At 70.1% G+C, this 11,587-nt stretch overlaps 2 protein-coding genes across 2 annotated transcripts in view; both read right to left on the bottom strand.

Moving 5' to 3' along the window:
- Nucleotides 1-480, bottom strand: part of H696_00666 (hypothetical protein) — a 1,112-nt gene extending 632 nt beyond the window's left edge. The window contains exons 1-2 of the mRNA XM_009494548.1: nucleotides 387-480; nucleotides 61-262 (exon numbers count right to left, since the gene is read on the bottom strand). Coding sequence (XP_009492823.1) covers nucleotides 61-232 — 172 coding nt within the window. The 5' untranslated portion in view covers nucleotides 233-262; nucleotides 387-480. The remainder of the gene's footprint in view (nucleotides 1-60; nucleotides 263-386) is intronic.
- Nucleotides 481-2,621: 2,141 nt separating this feature from the next.
- H696_00665 (hypothetical protein) lies at nucleotides 2,622-9,092 on the bottom strand (the record flags this gene model as incomplete). The annotated part of the gene is made up of 1 exon (XM_009494547.1): nucleotides 2,622-9,092. The coding sequence occupies one exon, from the start codon at nucleotides 9,090-9,092 to the stop codon at nucleotides 2,622-2,624; it is 6,471 nt and encodes a 2,156-aa protein (XP_009492822.1).
- Nucleotides 9,093-11,587: the final 2,495 nt, after the last annotated feature.

Raw genomic sequence — 11,587 nt, 5'->3', positions numbered from 1 at the left:
GGGGAGGGGGGAGGGGGGCAGAGGGAAGCAGCACACGAAGCCGGGTGGCCAGAGACGCACAGGCGCAGACAATAATGAAAGCCAGAGAAGAGCCGAAGACAACGGCCAGGACAACAAACACATCACCAACGGTCATGGTGTTGGGGATGTAGTGCGGCATGACGAGGTCGCGGGGGAAGTAGGGGTGGCTGACGAGGCCCTCGGCGGCCTGCTTGATGATGTCGGCGGACATGGTGCTGGGGAGGGGGCAACGAGACGGAGCCTGTGTGTGACACAGCAGGGCCGGGGTGTGCTGTTAGCAAAGGGGGGGGGGCCGGAGGCGGTAAAAGCAACAGCGGCGGGGCGGCGGGGCGGTGGGGCGAGGAACACTGGAGGCGGGGATCTACCTGCAGGGCAAATGGGAGCAATGCAAGGGGAACTGTCTGGGTGGGAAGAAGAGCGCTTCGGCTCCGGCCCACGAAGCCGGCAGATATAGGGGCGACACCCCGGACTGAAACAGCCTCGCGCGCACTTGCCCATCCCCCACCTCACCCCCCCCCCCCCCACCCGCCACCTGCCCTTCCGCCTCCCACTTCCTCACCCGACTCCAGCTCCCCTCGGGCTACTTGCTGGGCTGCTGCACCCGCCGGGTCTGAGGGTCGGGCGGGCTGTCCGACGGGGGAGGTGGAGGGGGGGGGCGGCCGGGCCCTGCCACACACGAAAGGCTTGCATCCGTGCTCTGCCTGTGTGTGTGGAGAAGGCACGCTGAATCAAGATTCCAGCAGGAGTGCCGGATACCGCCTGCCGTGGGGGCAATCCCACGGAGACGCACAAGCAGGGGAACCTCACGCGCGAGCAGGGCCGAGGGCCAGATTGCCTGACCCGCCGCAAGCGACACCTCCCGGCGAAAGAAACCTCGGCCTGCACCGCCGGCGATATGTGGCAGTTCGGGGAAAAAACGGCTGCACAGCAGGGCGAGGGGCCAGCGGACTGCCCTGGCAAGGAGGGGGCGGGGACGCGGCGGAAGCCCCGAACGGCAGAGGGCCGCGATCAGGCCATGTGCATACTGCGGCCGCGAGAAAAAAAACCCGCTGCGGGTCCACCCTCCCCGGGCGGGAGCCCCCCATCAGCCACCAGGAGTGCCTCCTGACACACGCGCGCCCACCACCCGTGGACGCCCTCAGGGCGTGTGGCTATACTCCGGGCCGGATGAGAGGCAGGAGGGGCCCGCAAGCATGCCGGGTTGTAGCGTCCGGGCGAGGTATCGTCCCCTCTCGCCCCCCCCCCCCCCCCCCCCCCCCCCGCCAGTGCGCCAACGGCAACCTGGCAACCAGGAACAGCATGGCAGCTGGGTCTCCCTCGATCCGCACTCCCACGCGAAAGGGCCCGTCCGGCGGGGTGGTGGAAAACAGCCCATCCCAACCGGCGACCCTGCCTTGGCCCTGCGCCTCTGCGGTGCATGAAAGTGCGCCAGAGAAATGCTCAGGCGCAAGTCGGCAGACACTTGCCTGCTCCCCCCCCCCCCCGCCCTTCCGAGCAGGGGTTTCCAAGTAGAACGCCAGGCCCACGGAGCAAGGCACACCCCGGACAGCACGGACTTTCGAGGATACCAAAACTCAGGGCAGACACGGCAGGCGGGCAGGCGGGCGGGCAGGCGGGCAGGGGGCAGATGGAGGAGCTAGGTCCACAGGGGGTCCGAACCCCTGCCAGCTGGAGGGTGGTTCAGTGGGCACCACGAATGGCTTCACCCCCAGTTCGTGGGCGCCTGCCGCGGGACCACCTCACACACATGCACACGTACACACGTACACACACACACACACACACACACATGTAATGGGGACCCGCAGACGCGCATATTGGGCCCAGGGATGTGGAAATCAACACGATTCCCCCTCGCCCCCCCGGGTCTGCACCCTCCGGCCCCAAGGGAAGGGGTGTGTACATGGGAGAGGGGCATTTCTCCGCCCGCACGATGGCCCCTCGACCAGGGTGCCGGACGGGGGGGAGGAGAAAAATGCGAAAAGAAAAAAAAGGCCACACACGGTGCCCTGCAAAAAATGGCGCGATGCCGGAGCGGCGCCTAAACTGGTCTCGGGAGAGGATCACGTGCATTCCCACCCTGCTACCTGGCAGGGTGCCTCCCCAGAGAGTCACACAACCAGCCAGGTCCCCGTCCCTCCCCCCTGGCCCCGCCGTCCGGTGGCTGGCCGCGAGGGGGGGGGGGGAAGCCGGGGGTATGGGGCAGATCGCACGCGGTCGCCCCCTGCCCCTCGGCCATCCTCCACGCGTGCCGATCGTGCTGATGCCCTTTGCAGGACCAGCCCGAGAGGTGTAGCTGCCCCCCCCCCCCTCCTCCCCCGTTTCGTCTGCCTGTGGGAAGCGAAGCGAAGAGGCACGGATCCGGGAGAAGAGCAAATGCAACCAGACACTTAGACATAAGAGGAGATGACGGTGGGGAAGCATGTGTGTATTGCTAGCGAAGGAGGCAGGAAGGATATTGAGAGAGAGAGAGAGAGAGAAAGAGAGGAAAACACAGAAAGCAGAAGGGGCATCGACAGGCAAATCCATAAGAGGCGAACGCCGCACACAGCTGCTCAAGGACAAGGGACCGTTCCCAACAAGCAGAGGGGGAAAGCCGTTCACAGGGAGGAAGTCAGCCCGGCATCGAAGTGCCGGGCATACTCCATGACACGGTGGGTCAGCCACAGCTGAGGCCCGGAGCCCGAAGCCGGGACACCCCGCCGGCGGAAAAGACCCCCGCGAGTGGCGCCGATGGCCCGATCCCCGCCAGCCGAGGCGGCATCCTTTGCCTGCTCGACCACCACCCCCCCGGCAGGCCGGGCGGAAGAGACAACCACCGCCGGAGAAGCCGCGGCAGCATCCGGGAGGTCAGACAGAAACTCCAGGGCAATGGCGCTCCCGGCGGCCGCAACAATGTCCTCCTGCGAGGAGGAAGTGCCGACCGCCGTTTCCGGCGCCGGGCTGATGGACTTCCACAGGAGCAGGGCCGTCTGCTGTTGGTGCCCCGGGGCGGCGGCCGCCGCGGTGGCCGCCTCATTGGCACCGGCCACCGGCACCGACTGCGACAAGGCCCGGAGCGTGGCCCGGGCCACCAGCAGCAGACGCGCTTGCGAGGGAGGCCGGACAAAGCCAACCCCCAGGCAGTCGGGCGCACGGCCCGGGACGCGGGACGCCCGGACCGCCGGACCGTGCGAGAAAGCCGCCAGCGAAGGGCTGTCGAAGGCCAGCGAGGAGGTCAACGACAGGACCGACGACGTGGGCGCCGGGGTGTGAAGCTTGGGCGAGGACATTTGCGGCGGCGGCATGACACGCGGCGCCAGGGGCGAACGCAGGGCAAAGACATCCAGCGCCACGGAAGCCGCGCGCAGGGCATCAAACACCACGGACGAGTCGGCCGCCAGGCGCCCGGCCAGTGGCTCGGCCGAGGACCCCGGCTCGCGTGCCGCGACCAGCAGGTCCAAATGCGTCAAGAGCAGGCGCTGAGCCGCGTCATAGCGCGCCAGTAGCCCGGCCGCCACGAGACGTGCGTCCGGGGCGGCCGCCATGGCCGTGGCTGTGGTCGTGGTCGCGGGGGCGCCCTCCGGCACGCCCGGTCGGTCCGAACGAAGCAGGTACCCGGACAAGGCAGTGATCAGATCCGTGGCGTCGCCCGGGCGGCCTCGCAGCACCAGCGACTCGGCCGCCACGGCCAGCACCACGCACATCCACGGGGCCAAGCTGTCCTTGGAGGGGTCGGGCTTGCCATCGGCCCGGGACCGGGCCAGCAGCACGGATGCCTGGCGCAGCAGCGGCCCCAAGGACCCGTCCGGATCGAGGGACACATCGCGCAGGTCCCCCACCACCGAGACCAGGTGGGGGTGACGACCAGCCAGTCGAGCCAGGGCCAAGGCACCGGCCGACCGGGCGGCCGTCGCCCAGGAGAAGGTGATCCCATCATGCGCCCCACGAGCGGCGGCCCGAAGGGAGTCCGCATCGCGAACCAAACACGCGGCCCAGGCCAGCTCCTCGAGCTCATGCTCGGCGATGGCCAACGGATCGGCAGCCTGAGGCCCGAGGGCCACACGCAGCTGCGACAGGTAACTCGGGTCCGAGGCGGTGCGCGAGGCCAGGCTGAAGAGCAGATCAGCCAGACGCTGGCCACGCCAGAGGGCCGCAAACCGGGCCGCCGGCGAGGCAGTTTGCACCCCCGGCGCGCACAGCGCCTCGAAGGATTGCCACACATCCGGAAGCATGGCCCCGGCGGCGCTGGCCGTGCTGGCCAAAACGCCACCGGCCGAGTGGCCGCCGGGACCCATATCCCCGGGAATCGGGCTGGGACTGCGACTGCCCGGGGTCGACATGTCGGCCGCAAAGGGACCACCCGGCGGCCCGACCAGCGCCGTGATGGCATCCGCCATGAGAGACGGCAGGGCGATCGGCGTGGACAGGGCCCCGGCGGCCACAGCATCCGTGGCATGAGCATAGAAGAGAGCCCGGGCACGAGGCTCGGCCAGCCATGCCAGCTCGGAGCCAATGCGCGCGGCCACCGACGCCAGGGAGAGGCTCGAATCGCAGAGAGCCGCCAGGCCGGCCGCCGGGCCCGGAGCCACACTCGTGGCAAAGGGCGATGCGGCCGCGGCACGCGCCTGAAGCGGCAGCAACTGGCCGCGTGCCTGGCGCAGGAAGAATCGCGCCAGAACCCGCAGCCGCGGAGGCACACTGGCATGCATGGCCATCCCGGCCATGGTATACACCTCGCCCATGGCTCGCGGGGCCAGAGCCAAGGCCTCCGCGGCGTTGACCGCCGCCAAAGCCATGCGCAGGCGGTCCACCCGCCGGCGAGCGATCTCCCCAGGCGGCAGGATGCCCGGAACCGGGACCCCGGCCGCCGCCAAGGAGCAATCCTCCCGCGAGCAGAGAGCCTCCGCGGCGGCCGTCGTCGCTGCCGAGATGCCCACACTGAAGTCGCCGCCGATGGCCGTCAGGCAGGCGCTGCACGGGTCGAATGCAGCCCCAGCCGGCAGGCCGATGCCACCGCCAAAGGCCAAGTCCAACTCAACCAGTGCGCGGCTGGCATCCGCACGCACCAGCAGGGCCGCCCGGCCGGCGACCGACCACCGAGCCAGCTCACGGTCAAGCCACGCGGCGCCCGGCACCGTGGCATGTGCCAGCTGCCGGAGACTCTCCCAAGCCAGCAAGGCCGCCGAGTCCACGAAGGACCCGGGCTCCGGGCGCCCGGCGAGCGCCAGGGCTTCATGCAAGGCCAGTCGAGCCCGATGCAAGAGCAGCACCCGACGATCACCGGTGCCGGGAGACCGCTGCTGCTGCTGCTGCTGCTGCTGCCGGTCCGGGGTGATGGCAGCCGCTGCCACCAACGCCCGGGCATGGTGGAGACGCGCGGCTCCGGCCGCCGGGCCCGGGGCATCCGCCCCGCCGGCCGACTGCCAGAGTTGATCGGACAGGCGGTTGCTCAAACCGGCGGCACTGCCCCCGGCATTGGCCGACAGGGGGGCCATGCCCAGGATGTCATTCACAGCCAAGAGCTTGGCCACACTGCCAGCCCGGCGGCGCAGCGCCCGAACCAGGCCACCGCGACCGAGCGCACGGCCGGGCGCGTGCGCCGGTGCCAAGCCCGCCACCGCATGGCCAATCGACACAAAGAGCACCACCGCCGCATAGGCAATCGTGGCTCGGACAATCATCCACCATCCGGCGGCCACCAAGTCCGACCCGCGAGCCAGAATCCGGAGCAAGATATTCGCCCGGGGCCGGCTGGCCGTCGGCAGCGGGGGCCCAACCGGCTGGGCCGCATGGGCGAAGGCCCCAGGGGGAGGCGGTGCCGGGGCAGCGGGGATCCAGGTCGTGGCGGACGCGGCCTCCGCCGAGACCGGGGTGCCGGTGGCTGCCGCGGCTTCCGCCGCCGTGCCCGTCGCCGGAGTGCCGGCGGGCTGAGCAGCCGGCGGGACCGCTGTCGGCGAGACAATCGGCGCGAAGACCATGCCCGCTGGCAGGAGAGCCGCCCCGGCATTGGGGCCCGGGGAAGTTGCCACACCGCTGCCGGTCGGGGCCCCGGTGCCGGTGGCCGTTCCCTGGAGCCAGCCCGTCAGGAGGGACGGCTGGAAGACAAAGAGAATGGAAAAGGAGAACATCAGCACAACGCGAGTGGCCTCGGCACCAATGGCAGGCGCTCCGGCCGCCGAGCCAGCCGCCGGAGTCCCCCCCGTGCGTGTACGCTTGGCGGTCCCGGCCGCTGACGTGGACGCCACCGCCACCGGACCCCGAGTCGAGGAGACCGAGGCGCTGCGACTGCGTGAACGCTTGGCGGTGGGGGCACGCGCGCGTGGGGCTCGCCGGGCGGCCGGTTCGTCCTCCTCCTCGTCGTCGTCCTCGCGATCGGAATCCGAGTCGTCGGTGGCCCCGGCTCGACGGGCCCCGGTCGCGAAGGAGGCGCGCGTGACGGCCAAGGCCAGAGCCCCGGATTCGTCATCCTCATCGGACCCACCGCCAGCGACCCCGGCCGGAGCCATGCCGGTGGAGGGGGTCCCATCGCGACTGCCCGTCGCGGCCCCCGGGCTCAAGGGCCGATCCAAGAGGGTGAGATTTGTCAAATCCAAATGCCCGGTAGACGCGGCATCCAACAATTCCAGGGTGATCACCAAGGGAGTGGGTGGCACCCGGGCCGCGGCACCAGCCCCACCGGGCACCGACAGGGCCACATCCCGTAGCCGGGCATTTTCCGCCCGCAAGGCAGCCAGCTGGGCCTGCAGCAGGAGAATGTAGTCCGTGGCACGTTTCAGGACCTTGCCCTTGTTCATCTTCTCCACAGTGACACCAATGGCGTCGGGATTGGGCGAAGGCCCCCGGGCGCCAAGCTGGTCCAGGGTGGCCGGGCTCAAGGACAGCGAGGACCCGGCCGCCGCCGGCGGAAAGAGGGGCAGCAAATCCCGCAGGTCGGAGATCTTCTCATTGATGTTTAGCCGGTACCGACGCTCGATGATGTTGTGGGCGGACTTCTTGGCCGTGCGTGAGGCATCCCGCGCGGCAGGCTCATCATCGGACTCGTCGCCCGGAGGGGAGGCACGGCTGCCGGAGGCCGAAGGGCCACCAGCACGAGCCCCCCCGGCTGTCGGGGCAGACCCCGATGCCATGGATGCGGCCTTGGCCGCTGCCGCGCTCGCCGACGCAACAGCGGCCTTGGCCGCGGCGGTCACCGCGGCCACTTCATCGGCCGGGGCGAGCACCGGGTCGGCCTTGGGACCGGAGGTGGCCGTTGGCGATGGCGCTCGTTGAGAGGAAGAACGCTGCCGGGCCGTCGGGGCCGTCGTCGGGGCCGTCGGGACCGCGGTGGCCGGAGGCGAAGAGGAGAGGGAGCGCTGCCGAGTCGGCTCGATTGGCGGCGCCAGGGTCGCCACCGGGGCCACGGGGGCGGAAGTACCAACGCCGGTGGTGAGCACCGCCACCGGGGCCGGGAAGGGATTGGGTGCCGGGGCAGCGGAAACCCCTGGCACCGTGGCCGCGGGCTCCACCTCGCTGGAAGACGGGTCGTCGGTGAAAAACTGCTGCACATCTTCGGTCGAGTGGCGAGCCACCGGCGCACTTGCCCCGATGGCCAGATGCTTGGGACCATGCGAGGTGGTGAGCTCCGTCGGGCCGACGAAGGGCAGAGGCTGGTCCAGGTGTGTTGCCGCCGGTGTCGACATCGTCCCATGCGGAGATTGGTGATGCGCATGGTGGTGGGAGGGGGGATGGTGGGCACCGAAGTCCGGCCCACGGGGAGGCGAAGCGCTCGGATACCGAGGGTCGGACCCTTCGGAAAAGGAGGAAGTCGAGCCGAAGTGCGTTGTATCCGGCGAGGAAGAGACATCGAGAGCGGCTCCGGGACCGGCGGTCGAGCCCGACACAAAGCTCCCATGCCCGCTGCCAGGCCCCGCATGGGGATCCTGGTGATGTGTCAGGCGGAAAAAGTGATCCACCCCGGCAAAGGCGTCGAGGTCACTGGGCTGATGGTGCAAAGATGCGGCACTGCCCGGGCCGCTGGGAGCCCCAGACGCCCCTGGAGGGAAGGGGACATGCGCCGACCGATCATGGTCATAGGGGTGCGGCTGCTGCTGCTGCTGCTGCTGTGGCGGTGGCAGTGGCTGCGAATGCAAGTGCGACTGGGGCTGCTGCTGGTGATGGTGGGGATGGTGCTGGGAGTGGGGATGGGAGTGGGGATGGGGATGGTGGGCGTGATACGGGGCGCCGTGGTGAAGTTGCCCGCTCGAGGCCATGCCCGACTGATAGGAGCCCTGGTAGGTGGGAGGGTGCGGCGGGTGCAGCTGCTGATGGGGACCTCGGTCGGGGTAGGATGCCGGGCCGGGGGGGAAATGCGGATGCTGCTGGTGCCGGGGCTGCGCATACTGCACGGATGGTGGGTAGCCCGCCTGCGGGGGGAGCCCGACTCCCGGATGGCTGTGATGCTCGTCATGGCCGACAGCCGAGCTGGGTGGCATTGACAGGAGGTGCTTTTCCGGCTGAGGGGCGCCGGTGTAGGATGTGCCGAAGCTGGCGGCCGGGAACTCGTCACTGCTGAGGCCGGTGTCCGAATCCGAGGCCATGGTGGCAGGTGACGAGGAGGAAGCTCGCCCGGAGGATGGCGGCGTGGCGGCCAGCCCATACATGCCCGACTGGCCGGGTGGAGGAGCGCCGGAAGCCAGATCCACGGGCAGGGCGGCAAAGGCCGGCCGTGGGACACCCGCGCGCGAGGAGCCCATGTCCATCGGCGGTGGGTGGTGGTGGTGATGGTGGTGGTGGTGGTGGTGGCCGGAGGCATGGGGCTGCGACTGTGCATGGTGATGTGGAAGATGCGCATGGTGGTGGCCGGGATGCTGCGGGGGGAAGTCATGGAAAGGGCCCTCCGCTCCGGGGCGGACATAGGGCCCACGGCCGCCGGGCGGGCCGCCAGGGGCGTGTGTCAGATACCCGGCCTCGGTGGCGGCGGCCACCGCAACGGCCAATGCCGCGGAGGAGGACGTATTGGAAAGCCGGTGCCCGGCCAGCGGGTCCGCCGGGCTGAACAGCAGCACCGGCGTGCCGTGGCTCATATCAAAGGCCCCATTGGGGAGGATCATCTCCGGGAAGTCAAGATGTCCTCCGGGCGGCTCAGCCACCGGCAGACCGCCACCGGTGGCGAAGTAGCCCGCGCCGTCGGCCGGCGGGAAATGGGTCCCACGACCGGGGAGCTCGTCGCCCGGGGCCGGGGGAAACTTGGCCTCGGGCTCGCCCGAGCGGTGTGAAGGGAACCCGGTGTTGGCTTTTTTTGCGTTTGATTTGGTGGTAGTTTGGGTGGGGGGGGGGGGGGGCAAAAGGGGAGGAGGAAGCCGAAGCGCAAACTGCGGCTGGACCCCGCCGTGCGGTGGGTGGGGAGGGGGAGTTGGCGATGGGGCCCGGCAACAAGAGCACCCGGGGCAAACCGGGGCCAAAGGCGGGCGGGGTGGGGAAGCTGGGGAAGGGGGGGGGGGGAGAAAGGAGAGGGAGAAGGAAAGGATGGGGAGTCGAGGAGTGAAGGAGGGGGTGGGGGGGTGAAAGAAGGGAGGTGGTGCCAAGGCAGGGTGCATCGGACAGGGAACCCCGTGAAAAGGGCCGTCCGGGCCGCTGTCCGGGAGGGCGGAGGGGGGGCGGCAGAGGGGGGGGGGCAAAGGGCCAGGTCCGAAGTGCAGAGCAGGAGGGGAGAGATCCATCGGGCCCTGTCGGGGGCAGCGCGATCGGGCGAAAGCCCGCGAGGGGACGGGGCAGATCTCGATCTCTCCCCCTTACCCTCCAAGGGGGGGGGGGAGGAGGAACAGGCCGGGCGAGGGGAGATCAAAGATGGGCTGATCAACAACCCGAAAGTCCTGGCCGTGTGTAAGGCAGGCCGACGGCACAGGCAGGCAAACGGGCGAGCCCCAGGGTGTCCCGGCCTCCGCTCACATCCCTGGCCGGGAACTGGGGCCCGCTACCCCTCAGGCCATGCCCAGTCCACCCGGGCGGGCACGCCGACTGACCGATGATCGGGCCGGCTGTCGGCGGTCCTGGTCTGCACGCGTTCGTGCATGTTCGAACAGCCCGGCGGCAGGGCGCTCTCTGTTCCCGGCCCGCGGGCACGGGAACACAGGACCAAAACGCCCACCGACAGGAGCCGCGACCCTCCCCGCCCCGCCCCGCCCCGCCCCGCCCTCCCCGGAGCCGGCTTCGCCCCGGTTGGGTGGCCTGATTTTTCCGCCGAGGCCAGCCGCGCCAGGGCGCGCGGGGGACATGTAAATCGCACACGCACGCCGACAAGCCTGCCTCCCCCTCCCGCCAGGGCCCCCGACCGGATCTGGGGCGCGGCCGACCTCGCCCCCTTGTGAAGGCCCGGAAAATGAGCACGCTCGGGGCCGGGGGGAGGCTGCACATAGCGACCCGGTGGCTGGTCTGAGGACCCGCGGGGTTGGCGTAACATCGTACGATTCCCAGTGGCGGGGCACCGGTCCGGGAGGCCCCCGCGCCCCCCGCATGCCAGCCGGTGATGCTGCCCGGGAGATGTCCGAAAGAAAATCGCGCCCAGGAGGGAGCTGGGCAAGGGAAGGGGGATCGGCTGCCGGGCGTCCGGTTGGGCCCCCGGTGGCGGCGGGACGGACGGGCCTTCCCCCGCTGGAGACACAAAGAGGGTGGTCCCTGGAAGATCGCACGGGCTGCCCGCCACCAGGCCCACCTCAGTGCCGAGCGAATTATTCCCCCCAGGCTGGAGGGGCCTGGGACATGGTGTGTGTGTGTGTGCGTATGGTCGGCGCCCCCACCGGACACACACACACACACACGGGGAATGGTCTCCGAAAGGAGCTTTTGATGATTCTACAGCGCCGAGTAGATCCCCCGAACGACATTCTGAAGTCACATTCGGGGCATGTCTCGTGCCCCGGAGAATGGGGTTTATCGTGGCCTGCTCCCGCAGGGCAGGGCAGGGCATACCTCTGGCAGTCCCTCCGCCTCTCTCGCTCTCCGTCTCTCCCTCTGCGTGCGTCTGTTGTGCAGGCGGCTTATGGGTGTGGGCACGCCCGGGGGCCTACAAGGGGGCGCGGACGAATCTGTCTGCGTGGGCTGCCTGTCTCGGCCCGTTTTTCCCAGCCCTGCGGCGGGCGTTTTTGTGCCCGGGGGAAGTGGGGCGCCGGGCAGGGGCCAGGCCGGGGACGACATCGGCCGCCCCCCCTCCCCCCCCGCCGAGCCCGGCGTCCAGGCTCCGGCGGCGAGACTTGCCCCGCTCGAATGCGGGCGGAGGGCGCCCGGCGCGACCTGCCAGGCTCTCGGCGATGCGCCGGCCCCGGCGCGCTCCCTACTCCTGCTGCGAGGAACCTCCCTCCCCCCCGCCCTGGCCTCGGCTGCCACTGCCCTCGGAGACAGGGATCGAGCGGTGGACTCGGGTCCCGGCGGGGCGAGCGCCCTGCCGTGCGTCAGCCTCGCGAGGAAAGGCGTTTTTTTCCCGGAGAGGCTGCCTGGGGCTGGGAGTGCCGGCTGACCACCCCCCAGGACGGGCAGGGACCGGCTGAATCGGCTGCGAGATCCAATCTCCCCGCAGCCGAGAGGGCCGGGGGGGGGGCAGGGGCAGGGG

Source organism: Fonticula alba (genome assembly GCF_000388065.1).
Source record: "Fonticula alba strain ATCC 38817 unplaced genomic scaffold supercont2.1, whole genome shotgun sequence".
NCBI classification, from domain to species: domain Eukaryota; order Rotosphaerida; family Fonticulaceae; genus Fonticula; species Fonticula alba.
This window is presented reverse-complemented; position numbering and strand designations above follow the sequence as displayed.